General features: G+C 44.3%; 1 protein-coding gene across 1 annotated transcript; it reads left to right on the top strand.

Annotated features, from left to right (window-relative positions):
* Positions 1 to 1,579: 1,579 nt before the first annotated feature.
* LOC141988877 (natural cytotoxicity triggering receptor 3 ligand 1-like) lies at positions 1,580 to 19,224 on the top strand. The gene is made up of 5 exons (XM_074954929.1): positions 1,580 to 1,754; positions 10,167 to 10,520; positions 14,137 to 14,463; positions 15,271 to 15,381; positions 18,475 to 19,224. The coding sequence occupies exons 1-5, from the start codon at positions 1,598 to 1,600 to the stop codon at positions 18,489 to 18,491; spliced, it is 966 nt and encodes a 321-aa protein (XP_074811030.1). The 5' UTR covers positions 1,580 to 1,597; the 3' UTR covers positions 18,492 to 19,224.
* Positions 19,225 to 19,705: the final 481 nt, after the last annotated feature.

Genomic DNA, 19,705 nt, shown 5'->3' with positions numbered 1-19,705 from the left:
TTTCATTGCTAACTTTAATTTGTAAAACAGACTGGCTCAGCAGATGATCTGTCAGTAACTCAGACTAATGTCTGAATCAAGACGTTTTCAGATCTGATCTGCAGAGGAATTTTAATGTATTGAAAAGCATACATTGCATATTGCACTTGCAATGGTTGGATCCACACAATACAACATGTATATTAAATGAATTCCTAAATTTAGTTCATTAAGACATAAAGCACTGTAACCTTAACAGACATCTTCATGGAACTTTTGTTTTTGTCACAAATATTGCTGCCTGGTCTTGCATTATTCAATTCCACTTAATTGTAATAATTATTGTTAGAGCCTCTCTCTAAATTATGATAGCATTCGTGTTTTAAAAATAAGTTAACATATCAGAAATTTATTATATTCATTGCAAACCCCTAAATAAAACAGCCTGCTATATGCTGGACTTGGTTTCTAAGAAAAAGCATCATTCAATCAGGATAAATCAATGCCAAATGATCATGCAAATCAACACAACAATCTGATTTAAATTTAAGTGACAGAACATAAAGTTAGCATGCCCAATGTTGCTTAAAATGTTACATATGTCTTTTAAAAAATGCAATTAACTTTCATTTGTCTGGCAACAAACAACACTGCACATACTTTTTGCTACCAACCTGAGTAATAAAAATAGAGGACATCTCAGTGTGTTTGTGGCAGTTTTAGACACAGTTCCTAACAGTTTCCTTTACACAGTGTTAGGAAGGCTTATCACATACATTGACCACCCCTTTTTAATGGTGCTTTTTGGTGACAATGGAATGGAATCCTTGATGCATGGCAATAACTGAGTGCACCTTGGCTTGGGGAAGAATTCTGAGATTCCAACAGATGTAAACATTGAGTGTACAATCTTTTAAGGTAGGGATTTTGGGGGGAATGGAGAGGGGGAAGAGGATTGGTCACTTGTAAAAATTAAGAATTCCCAGTGCAGTGTTTTTGGGAAAATGTTGCCTCAGTCATGCTTTGTACAGATTAATTTGTAAGTGGGTAAAATTAGAACTCAGAACCAGATGGCCCCTGTTTTCTTTTTTTAAAACCAAATTCTGCCTGTCAGTGTGGAGTGAGTGAGAAAGTGGCCATCGCTTAAGTGAAATAACTTGGATATTGCTCTCTGATGAAGGAGGCCAGTTAGTCAACCAAAAAAGGACGTTCAGATAAGATGGTGGGAGTCTCTGATGTAAACGCACAAACAGCTAGAAAATCCGGAGTTAAGGCTGCAAATCTATTCTTAACGCCCCCTGGTGCTAGCAATAGTCCAGCGCATACCCGCTATGTTAGACCAGGCACAGAGCCACAGTCCCTGAACACGGAGACGAGCGTGCCAGGCTTTGTGGGTCAGTTTCCGATCTGCGGAGTGGGGATTAACCCCCCGACAGACCCAGACACCCCGGGCCGCTCGCGTACATTTCCCAGGCGCTGCCCTAGGGGCACTGAACTGTGGGTGGTCGCACAGGGCCTGCAGCCCGGTCACTGCCCTATATAGTCACAGCAGCTACCTGCTGGCTCCCAGCCCTGCCCGGGGCGCTGCCTTATTGGCGCACGTGTCCGGGAGAGGAAAATGAAGGGGAACCGCTCAGCCCCGTCACTGCCACGACCCGCGCCAGCGAAGCCCCCAACCCTACCTGAGAACATGGGGTGGGGAGCGGGCTCCGCCGGGCGGTGCTGCCGGCTGCTCGGGCTGCTCCTGTGTCTCAGCAGCGGGCTCCAGCCTGCAGGTAAAGGAGGGATCCCGGGTCCCATAAGGCGGGGGAGGATCGGGTCCAACTTCGGCTGCCCCTTGGCAAAGAGGGTATAGGGGCAGGGTCACTGGGGTCTGCGGATTCTCCCAGACCAGGGTCCTGGTCCTCCCCACCCCCGAATACTCGCCTGGAGGGGGAGCTGGAGTGGGGGTGGGACGCGGTCTGTCTGGGGGGGCAGGGGTGACACTTCTGGCATCCCAAGACTGAAGCTGGTTCCTTAGTCCCAGGTCTTTATTCCAAAGGCCATCAAAAGTCACTGCTGTAGGCTTCTAGTTTTAGAAATTTCACCAGACTAAATGCTCTTGTATGTTGTAATAATATATATTCGACCAAGACCCCCAATCCCACATGGTGTAATGGCCTCTCACTTGCAATAAGTAACTGATGTCTGAGGGTGTATAACTGACAAATAACTTGACACATGCCTGCAACTATTAATCTGTTCTGAGGTAGATGGCACATGCCACTCCCTGACCTGAAGCTTTACTTCTGTGCAACATGCTGTATATATCACCCCCACCCAATTTTCCAATTTGCAAATGCTGCTCGAGTAAGGAATGGGCTTTGAATAGCTGTGAGAAAATAATTGGCACACCAAGGGCCTCATCCTTATGACCATTAGGCTGTTCCGAAGTAACTGGCACATGCCATTCCCTGACACACAGCTTTATTTCTGGTCCCTTCCTTCCTTTCTTATTCAAAGAGCATTAGCAAACTGCAAGGGGGGTTGGGCTATGGGGTGGCAGCAGTTAGCCCAGAAATATCACCTGGAGTCAGAAAGTGGCATGTACCAGCTCCTTCGGAACAGTTTAACAGTCTCCTCTCATTGACAGCAAAAGGTGCATACAGCCTTTAACAGCAGAAAGGTTAATTTGACACATATTCTCTATAAAGCTTCACTCCAAGCTGTAATATGTGAGCAAACCTAAACATAGTGCCAATAGTATGGAATAAATATTCTACCCCAGGAAACGATTTCATATCTAAGAGACATCCTATTGGGAAAAACCTTAAGAGTTAGAGTTGAGAAGCTCTCAGCTGAACTATTTTTAAGCCACAGATGGATTGTAGCCACTCAGGCTAGACAGTCACTAAAAATAGACATGTAAAAGGGAAGTACTATGCCAGCTATTCCTGGTGGACCAAATCCTCAAGGCTGGTTATTCAGTAACAGTGGATAGGGTAACCCCCCACTGCCACATAAACTGGCCATGAATTGGGCAGATTGATCCTCAGGACAGTTGGCTCAGTGTGGAACCGTCGCACCTCTTCTTCACAGAAGCAAGTTGAAGAAAAGGAGCTCACCTAAATCCTGACTTCTCAGATCAGCTCACAATAATCCAGTGCCTCTCCCTTACTTGGCCAGCAGGATCCCACAGCCACTCCTATGGGAAGGGGGATGGAGAATTCCTGTATTCCAAAAGATTTTTCTTTTTCTTTTGTTTTTCAATGCCCTTTTAATTGTCCACCTGACCTTATCACCTCCCCTGATTGCCAATTTCAGTGCTGTCAGCTGAAAATGCTGCATTCAGGGAGCGCAGTCCTTCTAAAGTTCCTCTGGGGACAGTGGGAAGAGAGAAGAAACCAACCCCAAACCCCCCATCATGGCACTAGGAGTATGTAGTGCCTCCCCACCACTTCAGGAACCATGAATTCTGTCCCGGGGTAGGGGGTGGGGCTGAATTATTTGGCCACCCATTAGGGAGGAGTTTCCCCCTCCATATCTGATGAAGTTGCCTCCATGACTGTAGAGCCCAATTTTGCTGCATAGGTATGGTGGGTGGGTTCCCCACTGCCTGAGGAATCTGCAGTAACAATTAAATTCTTGAGACCACCATCAGACCTCCTACAGTCTGTATAGGTCTTCTCAATGCAATGAGTATAGTAAGGAAGTGATACAACCTTTACTCTATCCCCTGATAATCTTCCTCAGCCTCAGCACATGCCATCTTGTGTCATCTCTCCACCTGAGGGAGTGTTATACAAGGATTCCTGAAGCTCCTGGTATGTGAGCAGTATGAGTCTGAGCTTAGGAAGCTGAAAATGAATAACTTTAAACCATGTGTGAATGCCCAACACTTAGGGGGAGCCCACAGATTTGAGAGGCTGAGGTCACAGTTCTCATCATTATTGAGTGATGCTGCATTACACCGTCCTGTGTGTACGGAACACGGCAAATGGAAAATAGGGACAAGAGCAGAAATGTACCTAAATGGAGACCTAAAGTGTCCCCAAGCAGGCCCATAGGCAGCCAAGCAAGAAAATGTGCATATGGTGCCATTTCTTTTACTGTGATCACTTAGATTTGCCAAAGATTGAGATCATTATCGGGATCCTGGAGTTGTTTCCTGGGTATTTTGAAACACCCAGTGAAATTCTGAGTAATTTCCAAAGATAGATTCATAGAATCATAGACTTTAAGGTCAGAAGGGACTATTATGATCGTCTAGTCTGACCTCCTGCACAACGCAGGCCACAGAATCTCACCCACCCATTCCTGTAACAAACCCCTGACCTATGTCTGAGCTATTGAAGCCCTCAAATTGTGGTTTAAAGACTTCAAGGTGCAGAGAATCCTCCAGCAAGTGATCCGTGCCCCACGCTGCAGAAGAAGGCAAAAAACCCTCAGGGCCTCTGCCAATCTGCCCTGGGGGAAAATTCCTTCCCGACCCCAAATATGGCGATCAGCTAAACCCTGAGCATGTGGGCAAGACTCAACAGCCAGACACCCAGGAAAGAATTATCTATAGAAACTCAGATCCCACCCTATCTAGCGTCCCATCAGAGGCCATTGGGCATATTTACCACTAATACTCAAAGATCAATTAATTGCCAAAATTAGTCTATCCCATCATACCATAAACTTATCAAGCTTAGTCATGAAGCCAGATATGTCTTTTGCCTCCACTGCTTCCCTTGGAAGGCTGTTCCAGAACTTCACTCCTCTGGTGGTAAGAAACCTTCGTCTAATTTCAAGTCTAAACTTCCTGATGGCCAGTTTATATCCATTTGTTCTTGTGTCCACATTGGTACTGAGCTTAAATAATTCCTCTCCATCTCTGGTATTTATCCCTTTGATATATTTGGAGAGAGAGCAATCATATCTCCCCTCAGCCTTCTTTTGGTTAGGCTAAACAAGCCAAGCTCTTTGAGTCTCCTTTCATAAAACAGGTTTTCCATTCCTCGGATCATGCTAGTAGCCCTTCTCTGTATCTGTTCCAGTTTGAATTCATCCTTCTTAAACATGGGAGACCAGAACTGCACACAGTATTCCAGATGAGGTCTCACCAATGCCTTGTATAACGGTACTAACACCACCTTATCTCTACTGGAAATACCTTGCCGGATTCGTCCCAAGACCGCATTAGCTTTTTTCATGGCCATATCACATTGGCAGGTCAGTGTCATCCTGTGATCAACCAGTACTCTGAGTTCCTTCTCCCCCTCTTTTACTTCCAAGTGATGCGTCCCCAGTTTACCCTGAATGCATGACCTTGCACATTTCACGATTAAATTTCATCCTATTACTATTACTCCAGTTTACAAGGTCATCCAGATCTTCCTGTATGATATCCTGGTCCCTCTCTGTATTGGCAATACCTCCCAGCTTCGTGTCATCCGCAAACTTTATTAGCACATTCCCACTTTTTGTGCCAAGGTCAGTAATAAAAAGATTAAATAAGATTGGTCCCCAAACCGATCCCTGAGGAACTCCACTAGTAACCTTCTTCCAGCCTGACAGTTCACCTTTCAGTATGACCCATTGTAGTCTCCCTTTTAACCAGTTCCTTATTCACCTTTCAATTTTCATATTGATCCCCATCTTTTCCAATGTAGTTAATAATTCCCCATGTAGAACTGTATCAGATGTCTTACTGAAATCGAGGTAAATAAGATCCACTGCATTTCCTTTGTCTAAAAAATCAGTTACCTTCTCAAAGAAGGAGATCAGGTTGGTTTGGCACGATCTACCTTTTGTAAAACCATGTTGTATTTTGTCCCAATTACCATTTACCTCAATGTCCTTTACTTTCTCCTTCAAAATTTTTTCCAAGACCTTGCATACTACAGATGTCAAACTAACAGGCCTGTAGTTACCCGGATCAAATTTTTTTCCTTTCTTAAAAATAGGAACTGTGTTAGCAATTCTTCAGTCATACGGTACAACCCCTGAGTTTACAGATTCATTAAAAATTCTTGCTAATGGGCTTTCAATTTCATGGGCCAGTTCCTTTAATATTCTTGGATGAAGATTATCTGTGTCCCCCGATTTAGTCCCATTAAGATGTTCGAGTTTGGCTTCTACCTCGGATGTGGTAATATCTACCTCCATATCCTCATTCCCATTTGTCATCCTACCATTATCCTTAAGATCCTCATTCCCTCAGTCTTTAATGAGGCTAAAGTATTTGTTTAGATATTGGGCCATACCTAAATTATCCTTAACCTCCACTCCATCCTCAGTGTTTAGCGGTCCCACTTCTTCTTTCCTTGTTTTCTTCTTATTTATATGGCTATAGAACTTTTTACTATTGGTTTTAATTCCCTGTGCAAGGTCCAACTCTACATGGCTTTTGGCCTTTCTCACTTTATCCCTACATGTTCTGACCTCAGTAAGGTAGCTTTCCTTGCTGATCCCTCCCATCTTCCACTCCTTGTAGGCTTTCTGCTTTTTCTTAATCACCTCTCTGAGATGCTTGCTCATCCAGCTTGGTCTACAACTCCTGCCTATGAGTTTTTTCCCCTTTCTTGGGATGCAGGGTTCTGATAGTTTCTGCAACCTTGACTTGAACTAATTCCAGGCCTCCTCTGCCTTAGTAGATCCACAAGTTCTTCAGTCCAATGCACTTCCCTAACTAATTTCCTTAATTTTTTAAAGTTAGCCCTTTTGAAATCAAAAACCCTAATCACAGATCTATTATTGTTTATCCTTCCATTTAGTTTGAACTGAATTAGCTCATGATCGCTCGAAACAAGCTTGTCCCCTACAACCATTTCTTCTATGAGGTCCTCACTACTCACCAGAACCAAATCTAAAATGGCATCCCCTCTTGTTGGTTCACAACTCTTGGTGAAGGAATCCATCAGCTATCGCATCCAGGAAAATCTGAGCCCTATCATTATTACTGGCACTTGTCCTCCAGTCTGTGTCTGGGAAGTTAAAAACTCCCATGATCAAGCAATTCCCATTAGTATTTACTTTGTTAAAAACATTAAAGAGGTCTCTATCCATATCCAAATCAGATCTCGGTGGTCTATAGCACACCCCAAGCACTATCCCAAGGGAGGATCTAGTACAGGGGTGGGGAAACTATGGCCCGTGGGCCAGATCTGGCCCCTCAGGGCTTTGGATCCGGCCTGCAGGATTGCCTCCCATGGTGCCGCAGCTCCCGTGCCACTCTCAGAAGTGGCTGGCACCACGTCCCTGCAGCTTCGTGGGGTGGGGGGCAGAGGGCTTCGTGCATTGCCCTTGCCTCCAGGCACCGCCCCCCACAGCTCCCATTGTCTGGGAGCAGGGAACCGCAGCCAGTGGGAGCTTCAGGGGAGGTACCTGGAGGCGTGGCAAGGGCAGCACGCGGAGCCCTGTGCCCCCCCTCCCCCAGAGCCCGCACAGGGACGTGGTGCTGGCCGCTTCCCGGAATGGCGCGGCACGGCGTGGGGCCAGGGCAGGCATGCAGGGAGCCAGCCCTGGCCCCGGTGCGTGCTGCTGCCACCCTGAAACCGCTTTAGGTAAGTGGCACCAGGTCAGAGCCTGAACCCCTTTTGCACCCTGCCCCACAACTCCCTGCCTGCACCTCACACCTCTCCTGCACCTCAACTCCCTGTCCTGAGCCTCCTGTCGCACCCCACACCCCCCCGAACCCCAACCCCCTGCCCTGAGCTCCCTCCTGCACTCTGCACCCCTCTTGCACCCCAACCCCCTTCCCTGAGCCCCCTCATATGCCCCACACCCCTCCTCTGCCCCAATCCCTTTCCCTGAGCCTGTTCCTGCACACCGCACCCCCCCACACATACCCCGCACTCCCTTCCACATCCCAACCCCCTGCCCCAGCCCTGCATACAATTTCCCCACCCAGATGTGGCCCTCAGCCCAAAAAGTTTGCCCACCCTGGCTCTAGTAGCTTTCTTCCCCAATGTGATTTTTGCCCAGACAGACTGTCTTATTCATTCCATCGCTTTTATTTCTTTATAGTCTACCTCATCATCAATATACAATGCTACTCCACCACCTTTGCCTTTATTTCTGTCTTTCCTGAACAGCACATACCCTTCAATACCTGCACTCCAGTCATGACTACTATTCCACCATGTTTTTGTTATCCCTATAATATCTGGTTTCACTTCCTGCACCAATAGCTCTAGTTCCTCCATTTTGTTACCTAGGCTCCTCACATTGGTGTACAAACATCTTAATTTTTGCTCTTTGGCTTCGCTCACATTCTTTACCCAATTAGGCACAGACATTCTACCGCCAGTATCACCTATTAGACTGGTATCTACACTACCCTTCCTCCTTATGTCCATTTTCCTACCCATGGCAGTATCCTTTCTTACTTCATTTTCTTCCCTCTCAATGTTAAAATCTGGCGTGGAGATTACCTGGACATCTCCCAACCATCTCCCCCAAATTCCTAGTTTAAAGCTCTCAATCAGTTGTGCCAGCTTCCATCCTAGAAGTCTATTTCCCTCCCTACTCAGGTGAAGTCCATCCCAAGAGAAAAGTCCTCTGTCCATGAATGCTTCCCAGTGGCATACATCCCAAAGCCCTCCATCTGCCTGAGTCATCATGATCTTGTCACACCTTTGTTGCCTTTCTCTAGGAACAGGCAGAATCCCACTGAAGATCACCTCGATTTCCTTAAGCATCGATTTCCTTAAGCATCTTCCCCAGCCTGGCACAGTCTCCCTTGATACATTCCAGCGAGAATCTAGCCATATCATTTGTTCCCACATGAAGGATAATCAGTGGATTATTTCCCGCTCCCGTTAGGATCCTCTTCAGCCTCAGGTCCACATCCTGTATTTTAGCACCCAGCAGACAGCACACCCTTCTGTTCTCTGGATCAGCTCTGGTTACAGGCCTGTCTGTTCTTCTCAGTAAGGAGTCCCCAGTCACATAGATCTGCCTTTTCCTGGAGATGGTGCGATTCTCCGGTCTATCCCCTATTCCCTCTGGCTGCAAGTCCTCTCAATTCCTATTGTCCTTTGCAATCCTCTGCAACCCATCCTGTATCCTCCTGGGGCTCACATTTGGTGTTATCTCCATTGACTCTTCCCCTCTTCCTATAGGACTAGCTGCTCTTCTCTTCTTCCTTGCCCTCTCACCATCAGTGACCACCTGCTGTGCCCCTTCTTCATTTTCCAACTCCGCAAACCTGTTCCTGAGCTCTATTTCGCCTTCACTAGCATGTCTTTTCCTCTGTCTGGTTCTCTTAGTCACATGTTTCCACTGTCCACTTTCCTTACCCAGCAGTCTCCCCTCAGAGTTCTTTGGTCCATCTGCAAGTCTGAGCTTTTCCCTTCAACCTCCTCATGTCTTTGCTCCATCGTCCGCTCAAACCCCCTTCTAAACCTGCATCTCCAGAGTTTCCACCTGCATCTTTTCTTCCATCAGTTCTATCAGATTTTTACAAAAATTCTATCTGTATTAATTATTAATTTGTCTTTCTCCTCAAGGGGAAGGGAGAAGAAATAGGTGATGATGTGTCCCTCTCCCCAGCAGTGATGGGGAGCCAGCAGGACAGTTTTTCCTTTAAAGGAGATGGACAAGTGACTCCTGGATTAGGGCACTAGTCTGGAACTCACCTGCATTAAATTCTGTGTGCCACCTTCCTACTTGGATGTGGGCAAGTCATTGAGTCTCTCTGTGCATCACATCCCCATGTGTAAAATGGGGATAATAGCACTTCCCTACCTCACAAGGGTGCTGTGAGGATAAAATACATAAAAGAGTCTGAGGTGCTCAGCTATTATGGTAATAGGGTCCACATAAATACTTGGGATGGATGGATGGATAGAATGCACATTTCCCTTCCATTAGGTGCTGGTGTAGTTCTACCACAAAGCTCCAGTGTATAACATGTAATATGCAGTGTATGCACTGCTAAAGTCTCTCCTGCATTGTAGTTCCCAAGAGCCAGGGCCACCCAACTAGCCTGTGTTATCTCGATTATTTCATTCAAATAAAAGCAAAGATTGTTATTTATAAAGCCATTAACAATTTAAGAAGGAAAGCGTTCATTAGATTACCATAGAGACAGTTTATAAAGGATTATGGGTGCGGAAACAGGCTACTAAAAAACTGCATGATCCTTGAGCCAATAATAACTCCTTTAAAAGGAACCTTTAGGATGTATTTCTTCAAATACACATTTTCTATTTTTGAAGAAACTCTCCAAGTGCTGATGGGAAGCACCCCACAAATAGTGTCACTGAATGATAACATCTCCATACCATGCAATCTCTCTGGGTACAATACAGCAGAACTGGATATCAAGAACGTGGGAGTTACCTGGTATCTTAAGACTCCAAGGGCAGACCAAGAAGAAAAAGTATTCACATTTCATGCTGGAGCGCATATTTCCCATAGAAATGGGGCAAGTATGTCTGACAATGACCTGAGAAGAGGAAATGCTGCACTCTCTCTCCCACAGATACAGTTTAAGGAAGCAGGACTATATAGGTGCTATGTTATTGTCGCCCCTTCTGATGCTCATGGAACATCTGTTTTAGAGGTAGTTGGTAAGTGACTTTATTGTACCATTTATTTTATACTGCATTACCTGGGGACCTGAAGGCAGAAGATTAGAGTCCATCTCAGTGGTACCAGTTTCCCCACCCCCCTGAGCCTCTGTGGGGATGGGGTGGGAGTGTGAATTGCATTATATCAGTTGAATAGCCAAGGCACCTGGGTAAACTGTACTAACAGTTATGGTGATGGTGTGGTGAGCCCAGCGGTCTGCAGGAGATTGTATATGGGCATTAGCAGTCTTCATCAGGCTAATGTGTTTGGGGTTTAGTCTGGTATTTTTCATCTCTCTCTCCATCATAGTTGCCTTTAAAAGGGCACAGTCCCTATTCCTTATTCACTGTCACTTTCCTTGCCACAGGCAGAGAAGACTGCAGGTCATTTTCCCCTGCAACCTCTCCATAGTTGTATCAGTCTAAATATTCCCCTTCCATGAATTTTTTGCAGGTGAAGGGAAAATATGGACCTAAATAGCCTGTTTGTCATAATCTCTAAGGTTTTGGCCAGGTAAGGTTTTCCATTATCCAATCCTCAGACTTGCAGTGGCATTTTCAATATCCAGACATGCTCTAAATCTGAGAAACTCTATTAATTTCATAGATACTTATTTACAAAGAGCAGAAAATAGTAAAACTACTAAAGTCCTAATGATCATAAATGCTATGTATCTTCTAAAGAATATTCACTCTTGTGATCTTGTTTCTGGGAAAAAATGACTCGATTAGCAAAAAACAAAAACAAAACAAAAAACCCCACTTCTGCAATGAACATTAAACATTGCACATATCAAACATTTAGGAAAGGTGTATATTCAGTGTACATAAACACTGTTAAAGAGCCAGAATATCCCTGATGATGATGATGATGATGAAGAAACTGTTCAGGAAGGACAGGCAGGGCAGAAAAGGTGGGGAAGTTGCATTGTGTGTAAGAGAGCAGTATGACTGCTCAGAGCTCCGATATGAAACTGCAGAAAAACCTGAGTGTCTCTGGATTAAGTTTAGAAGCGTGAGCAACAAGGATGATGTCGTGGTGGGAGTCTGCTATAGACCACTGGACCAAGGGGATGAGGTGGACGAGGCTTTCTTCCGGCAACTAACGGAATTTACTAGATCGCAGGCCCTGGTTCTTATGGGAGACTTCAATCACCCTGATATCTGCTGGGAGAGCAATACAGCGGTGCACAGACAATCCAGGAAGTTTTTGGAAAGGGTAGGGGATAATTTCCTGGTGCAAGTGCTGGAGGAACCAACTAGGGGCAGAGCTCTTCTTGACCTGCTGCTCACAAACCGGGAAGAATTAATAGGGGAAGCAAAAGTGGATGGGAACCTGGGAGGCAGTGACCATGAGATGGTCAGGTTCAGGATCCTGACACAGGGAAGAAAGGAGAGCAGCAGAATACGGACCCTGGACTTCAGAAAAGCAGACTTTGACAACCTCAGGGAACTGATGGGCAGGATCCCCTGGGAGAATAACATGAGGGGGAAAGGAGTCCAGGAGAGCTGGCTGTATTTTAAAGAATCCTTATTGAGGTTACAGAGACAAAACATCCCGATGTGTAGAAAGAACAGTAAATATGGCAGGCGACCAGCTTGGCTTAACAGTGAAATCCTTGCTGATCTTAAACACAAAAAAGAAGCTTACAAGAAATGGAAGATTGGACAAATGACCAGGGAAGAGTATAAAAATATTTCTCAGGCATGCAGGAGTGAAATCAGGAAGACCAAATCACACCTGGAGTTGCAGCTAGCAAGAGATGTTAAGAGTAACAAGAAGGGTTTCTTCAGGTATGTTAGCAGCAAGAAGAAAGTCAAGGAAAGTGTGGGCCGCTTACTGAATGAGGGAGGCAACCTAGTGACAGAGGATGTGGAAAAAGCTAATGTACTCAATGTTTTTTTTGCCTCTGTCTTCACGAACAAGGTCAGCTCCCAGAGTGCTGCACTGGGCAGCACCGCATGGGAGGAGGTGACCAGCCCTCTGTGGAGAAAGAAGTGGTTCGGGACTATTTAGAAAAGCTGGATGAGCACAAGTCCATGGGGCCAGGTCCCCAGGTAATGCGCTGCATCCGAGAGTGCTAAAGGAGTTGGCGGATGTGATTGCAGAGCCATTGGCCATTATCTTTGAAAACTCATGGCGATCAGGGGAGGTCCCGGATGACTGGGAAAAGGCTAATATAGTGCCCATCTTTAAAAAAGGGAAGAAGGAGGATCCTGGGAACTACAGGCCAGTCAGCCTCACCTCAGTGCCTAGAAAAATCATGGAGCAGGTCCTCAAGGAATCAATTCTGAAGCACTTAGAGGAGAGGAAAGTGATCAGGAACAGTCAGCACGGAATCACCAAGGGCAAGTCATGCCTGACTAATCTAATTGCCTTCTATGACGAGATAACTGGCTCTGTGGATGAGGGGAAAGCAGTGGACGTGGTGTTCCTTGACTTTAGCAAAGCTTTTGACATGGTCTCCCACAGTATTCTTGCCAGCAAGTTAAAGAAGTATGGGCTGGATGAATGGACTATAAAGGTGGATAGAAAGCTGACTAGATTGTCGGGCTCAACGGGCAGTGATCAATGGCTCCATGTCTAGTTGGCAGCCGGTCCCAAGTGGAGTACCCCAAGGGTCGGTCCTCGGGCTGGTTTTGTTCAATATCTTCATTAATGATCTGGAGGATGGTGTGGATTGCACCCTCAGCAAGTTTGCAGATGACACTAAACTGGGAGGAGAGGTAGATATGCTGGAGGGTAGGGATAGGATACAGAGGGCCCTAGACAAATTAGAGGATTGGGCCAAAAGAAATCTGATGAGGTTCAACAAGGACAAATGCAGAGTCCTGCACTTAGGACGGAAGAATTCCATGCACCGCTACAGACTAGGGACCGAATGGCTAGGCAGCAGTTCTGCAGAAGAGGACCTAGGGGTTACAGTGGACGAGAAGCTGGATATGAGTCAACAGTGTGCCGTTGTTGCCAAGAAGGCCAATGGCATTTTGGGATGTATAAGTAGGGGCATTGCCAGCAGATCGAGGGACGTGATTGTTCCCCTCTATTCAACATTGGTGAGGCCTCATCTGGAGTAGTGTGTCCAGTTTTGGGCCCCACACTACAAGAAGGATGTGGAAAAATTGGAAAACATCCAGCGGAGGGCAACAAAAATGATTAGGGGACTGGAACACATGACTTATGAGGAGAGGCTGAGGGAACTGGGATTGTTTAGTCTGTGGAAGAGAAGAATGAGGGGGGATTTGATAGCTGCTTTCAACTACCTGAAAGGGGGTTCCAAAGAGGATGGATCTAGACTGTTCTCAGTGGTCGCAGATGATAGAACAAGGAGTAATGGTCTCAAGTTGCAGTGGGGAAGGTTTAGGTTGGATATTAGGAAAAACGTTTTCACTAGGAGGGTGGTGAAACACTGGAATGCGTTACCTAGGGAGGTGGTGGTATCTCCTTCCTTAGAAGTTTTTAAGGTCAGGCTTGAGAAAGCCCTGGCTGGGATGATTTAGTTGGGGATTGGTCCTGCTTTGAGCAGGGGGTTGGACTAGATGACCTCCTGAGGTCCCTTCCAACCCTGATATTCTATGATTCTATGATAGTAATATAACCTTTATCTCCAAACAGCTCAACCGGAAGTCAGCCTGTCTCCAAAGGAAGTTACAATAGAAAGCGACAAGGAGAAGACCCTCTCGTGTGAAGTCAATAAGTTCTACCCAAATTTGGTTGATATTAAGTGGATGAAGGTATCAAAGAATAACCAGGACAGTAGCGTAGCAGCAGAGGATATCCGCACAGGAGCCTCTGTGGAAAATGAAGATGGCACATTTAATGTCACTAGCATACTAAGGCTGCAACCGTCTTTGCAAGATAATGGAAATGTCTATAGATGTATTGTGAGTCACAAAACATTTCCAGCCAAGTTACTTCTCAATAGCACCTTGACTGTCACAGGTATCCACCCCCTTTAGGGTCTTATCTTTTTTCTTTTTTATATATCATGTGTTCCGGAATGCTGTGGCTAGACTTCTTTTGAAGGAATTTGAACCGTGTCAACCTTATGCTGTCCCAGCGGTGCAGTGAGACCAGGTGTCATTTGAAATAGACAGCAGGGCAGGAGAGCTGGCCATGCAGTGACATTCAGAACAATTGGCTTGCTGACATGTCAGCTAGAATGGGAGTGGGAGGAGTGGCAGAGAAGCCAAGGAGAGTCAGTTCAGTGAAAAGAAGGGGCTGAAATGTGGTGGCAACATGTCACAGGTCTGACCTTTCGATATCAGGGCTTTTCTGGGTGCACCATTTTAGTGCCATATATTTGTGTTGGTAAGATTGTGTGACACATGCCACATTTTAGGGCCTCTCTGAGCTAATTGAGTTGATCCACAGGTATGTTTTACAAAAGCCTGTTTTGACCCTACATTTTATTATCCTCATTCTATAGAATGTTGTTAATATTTAAGTTTTTGAGTGGGCATTTTGAGATCCTTAATGCTGTCTACTTATAGGGAAAGCATTCTGAAGCTGTGATTTGATACAACACAATGTGCCTGGCAGTTATTCTGTGCTTTCTTTAGTAGTGTAGTGGCTAGTAGAAGTTTTGCTCCTACTTTGACTTTCTTATGACATCAATTTCAAATACTCAGCCAGAAAAATAAACAGTTAATCACTTACTGTGAAAGTGTAGGTGCAGTCCACTAAATTTGTTTTTTTTAATACGAACAAGCATAGAATCAGAATTTTCTTTATTTTTTTCATTCACAGCCCCCAAGGCAGATTTGAGCAGTATAATTGGAGCAGTCATTGGAACAATAATAGCCTGTATTATTGTGCTCGGTTTGGGTACTTTCGTGTACTGTAGGTGTTTGAAGAAAAGTAAGTAGTTTTAAAGATGCACTGTGCTAAGGATATCTTAATGGCAACTTAGTAGCTCTTGTGAATGCTTGAATTCTGAGCCTTAACACTACTAACAATAATCAAAACAAACTAACAATAATCAAACCTTAGAATGTTCATTATCCACTCACCCATTAAGTGAAGGTTAGTCACATCCCCCAAGAGCCGTGCACACCACGCTTTTGCTCCCTTGCTTATGAAAAAAACAATGTTTGATAAATATGTCAGGTACCTCTGAAGCCCTTTAGGAAAAATTGGGGTCATTTTGTATGTGACTAGAACATTTTAAACAACCTGGAACATGATAGCTATCAATTCGGAGAAATGACAGGCTTGGTAAGAAATGCTCTGCTTTCATATACTGTCACATAAGGATTTGCTCTTGAAGTCGCCTTTTATTGGTTTAGTAGCAGGAAATTCTTCCACACAAACACAGCATCAATAGTAACTGGAACTAACTTAAAGTGACAGGTTTCAGAGTAGCAGCTGTGTTAGTCTGTATCCGCAAAAAGAAAAGGAGGACTTGTGGCACCTTAGAGACTAACAAATTTATTAGAGCATAAGCTTTCGTGAGCTACAGCTCACTTCATCGGATGCAGTGAGCTGTAGCTCACGAAAGCTTACGCTCAAATAAATTTGCTAGTCTCTAAGGTACCACAAGTACTCCTTTTCTTTTAACTTAAAGTGGTAACTCTTAACAGTATGATGATCCATTTTGTTAGTGTAACTGTGCAGAAAAAACACTGACTCTCACACACACACAAAGTGAGAAGTAATTCTTGCCCAAATCACTGCCTTCGTGAGAGAGATTCATGTAACAGACTGAAAAGTCAGAGGCTGTAAGTAGCTGACCATATAGTCACAATTATCTGCCAAGAATTATGGATAAGAAAGAAAAAAAAAACAATTGGGGGATTTGAATCAAGGGAACTCAACTGGATGGTTTATCAGTACAAAAAATTAAAATATAAAATATGGCAGCATTGGCAAACATAAGTACATAAAACATTTAAGTACATCAGAAGCAGGAAGCCTGCTAAACAACCAGTGGGGCCACTGGACAATCAAGGTGCTAAAGGAGCACTCAAGGACGATAAGGCCATTGTGAAGAAACTAAATGAATTCTTTGCATCGGTCTTCATGGCTGAGGATGTGAGGGAGATTCCCAAACCTGAGCCATTCTTTTTAGGTGACAGATCTAAAGAATTGTCCCAGATTGAGGTGTCATTAGAGAAGGTTTTGGAACAAATTGATAAATTAAACAGCAATAAGTCACCAGGACCAGATGGTGTTCACCCAAGAGTTCTGAAGGAACTCAAATGTGAAATTGCAGAACTACTAACTGTAGTCTGTAACCTATCATTTAAATCAGCTTCTATAGCAGATGACTGGAGGATAGCTAATGTGACGCCAATTTTTAAAAAGGGCTCCAGAGGTAATCCCAACAATTACAGGCCTGTAAGCCTGACTTCAGTACTGGGCAAACTGGTTGAAACTATAATAAAGAACAATATTGTCAAACATATAGATGAACATAATTTGTTGGGGAAGAGTCAACATGGTTTTTGTAAAGGGAAATCATGCCTCACCAATCTACTAGAATTCTTTGAGGGGGTCAACAAGCATGTGAACCAAGGGGATCCAATGGATATAGTGTACTTAGATTTTCAGAAAGCCTTTGACAAGGTCCCTCACCAAAGGCTCTTACGCAAAGTAAGCTGCCTCGGGATAAGAGGGAAGGTGCTCTCACGGATTAGTAACTGGTTAAAAGAGAGGAAACAAAGGGTAGGTATAAATGGTCAGTTTTCAGAATGGGGAGAGGTAAATAGTGGTGTCCCCCAGGGGTCTGTTCTGGGACCAGTCCTATTCAACATATTCATAAATGATCTGAGAAAAGGGGTAAACCGTGAGGTGGCAAAATTTGCAGATGATAAAAAATTACTGAAGATAGCTAAGGGCCAGACAGACTGCGAAGAGCTACAAAAGGATCTCTCAAAACTGGGTGACTGGGCAACAAAATGTCGATTCAATGTTGACAAATGCAAAGTAATGCACATTGTGGAAAGCATAATCCCAGCTATACATATAAAATGATGGGGTCTAAATTAGCTGTTACCACTCTAGAAAGAGATCTTGGAGTCATTGTGGATAGTTCTCTGAAAACTTCCACTCAATGTGCAGCGGCAGTCAAGAAAGCAAACAGAATGCTGGGAATAATTAAGAAAGGGATAGATAACAGGACAGAAAATATCATGTTGCCTCTATATAAATCCATGGTATGCCCACATCTTAAATAATGTGTGCATATGAGGTTGCCCCATCTCAAAAAAGATATTTTGAAATTGGAAAAGGTTCAGAAAAGGGCAACAAAAATGATTAGGGGTATGGAATGGCTTCCGTATGAGGAGAGATTAATAAGATTGGGACTTTTCAGCTTGGAAAAGAGAGGGCTAAGGGGAGACATGATTGAGGTCTATAAAATCATGACTGGTGTAGAGAAAGTAGATAAGGAAGTGTTGCTTACTACTTCTCATAACACAAGAATTAGGGGTCACCAAATGAAATTAATAGGCAGCAGGTTTAAAACAAAAGGAAGGATTTCTTCACACAACACACAGTCAACCTGTGGAACTCCTTGCCAGAGGATGTTATGGTCTTGGCCTTCACAACAGGGTTCAAAAAAGAACTAGATAAATTAATGGAGGATAGGTCCATCAGTGGCTATTAGCCAGGATGGGCAGGAATGGTGTCCCTAGCTTCTGTTTGCCAGAAACTGGGAATGAGTGACAGGGGATGGATCACTTGATGATTACCTGTTCTGTTCATTCCCTCTGGGTCACCTGGCACTGGCCACTGTTGGAAGACAGGATACTGGGTTAGATGGGCCTTTGATCTGACCCAGTAGGGCCATTCTTCTATTCTTATGTAATTGCTTTTGATAGGTTTTTAGTGTATTGAAATACAGTGTAATGTTATGCTGCAGAGATAGGAAAAATTTCAGTTAATTTTTTCACTTGTCTTTCTTCATAATGTGGTGCACCAAGCAACTGATTTACATATTTTTCCTTGCAGTTCCACCTGTGACGTGACACTCCATATTAATTATAGAAATATGTCTACGATATGAATAGGGCATAACTAAGATATATATTATGCAAGATGACTCATGTAAGGTATAATTGGAAAGGTTATGATTTACTGAATGTGATTATCCAATTTGTATGCATGTATCTTTTCTGTGTCTGGGGTTAGGAATATTGACTATGTAACAATTACAACCGTGGTTATACTTGGAGACGCCCACCAGAGAGTAAGCAATCACCCTTGATGGACCATTAGGAAAAGACAATGAGTCTTTAAAGATGTGGATCTCCCATCTTCTGGGAGTTCTTTCCTGTGGACATGGCAAATAAACCTGGTTTCAGAGTTGCTTTGACACTGCTAGGTCACTGGATAATGTCACCTGGTACAGAGTACCACCTTGGACACTGGTGGTACTTTTCCACTGGAGACAAAGGCTTCCCGCCTTATGTAAATTCTATTTAAGGCAGGGGAGTAAGACAAACAGGACTTTTCTCCATTGCCTTCCTGCCCAAGAAGAAAGACTGCTGAAAGTATCTGAAGAGACAAAGGAACTGAGCTGAAGGCAAGGCAATGCCTGAGTCCAGGCTGAGACAAGGGGTCCAGTCTGTAAAGAGAAATAACTGGAACTCTAAGCTACAGAAACTCTGCCACTTGCCTAAAACAACATTTAGGGTGAGAAATTGCATTTTGTAACCTTTCAGAGTGGTAGCCGTGTTAGTCTGTATCAGCAAAAAGAACGAGGAGTACTTGTGGCACCTTAGAGACTAACACATTTATTTGGGCATATTTTGTAACCTGTGTCTTGAGTGTATTAAGCTTCATTTGCGTGTTTGGTTTTATTTGCTCAGTAATTGCCTTGTTCTGTTTGCTATCCCTTATAGTCACTTAAAATTTACGTTTTGTAGTTAATAAACTTATTTCTTGTTTATAACATAACCCAGTTTGTGCAATTCATATCGGGGGGGCGGGGGCAAGAAGCTGTGCATATCTCTCTCCACATTGAGGGAGGGGGTGATTTTTATGAGCTTACACTGTACATATTTCTCTCTACAACGCAAGACAATATTATTTTGGGTTTACACCCCAAAAGGGATGTGCATGTGAGTGCTGGATATAATCCCTGAGCTGCGTCTTCCCACACAGAGCTGGCTGCATTCTGTGTCTCCAGCTTGGTGTGGCCTTACCTGTGTGTGTGCCAGAGAAGGCTTGAGAGCCTGGC

Source organism: Natator depressus, chromosome 6 (genome assembly GCF_965152275.1).
Source record: "Natator depressus isolate rNatDep1 chromosome 6, rNatDep2.hap1, whole genome shotgun sequence".
Lineage (NCBI taxonomy): Eukaryota > Metazoa > Chordata > Testudines > Cheloniidae > Natator > Natator depressus.
This window is presented reverse-complemented; position numbering and strand designations above follow the sequence as displayed.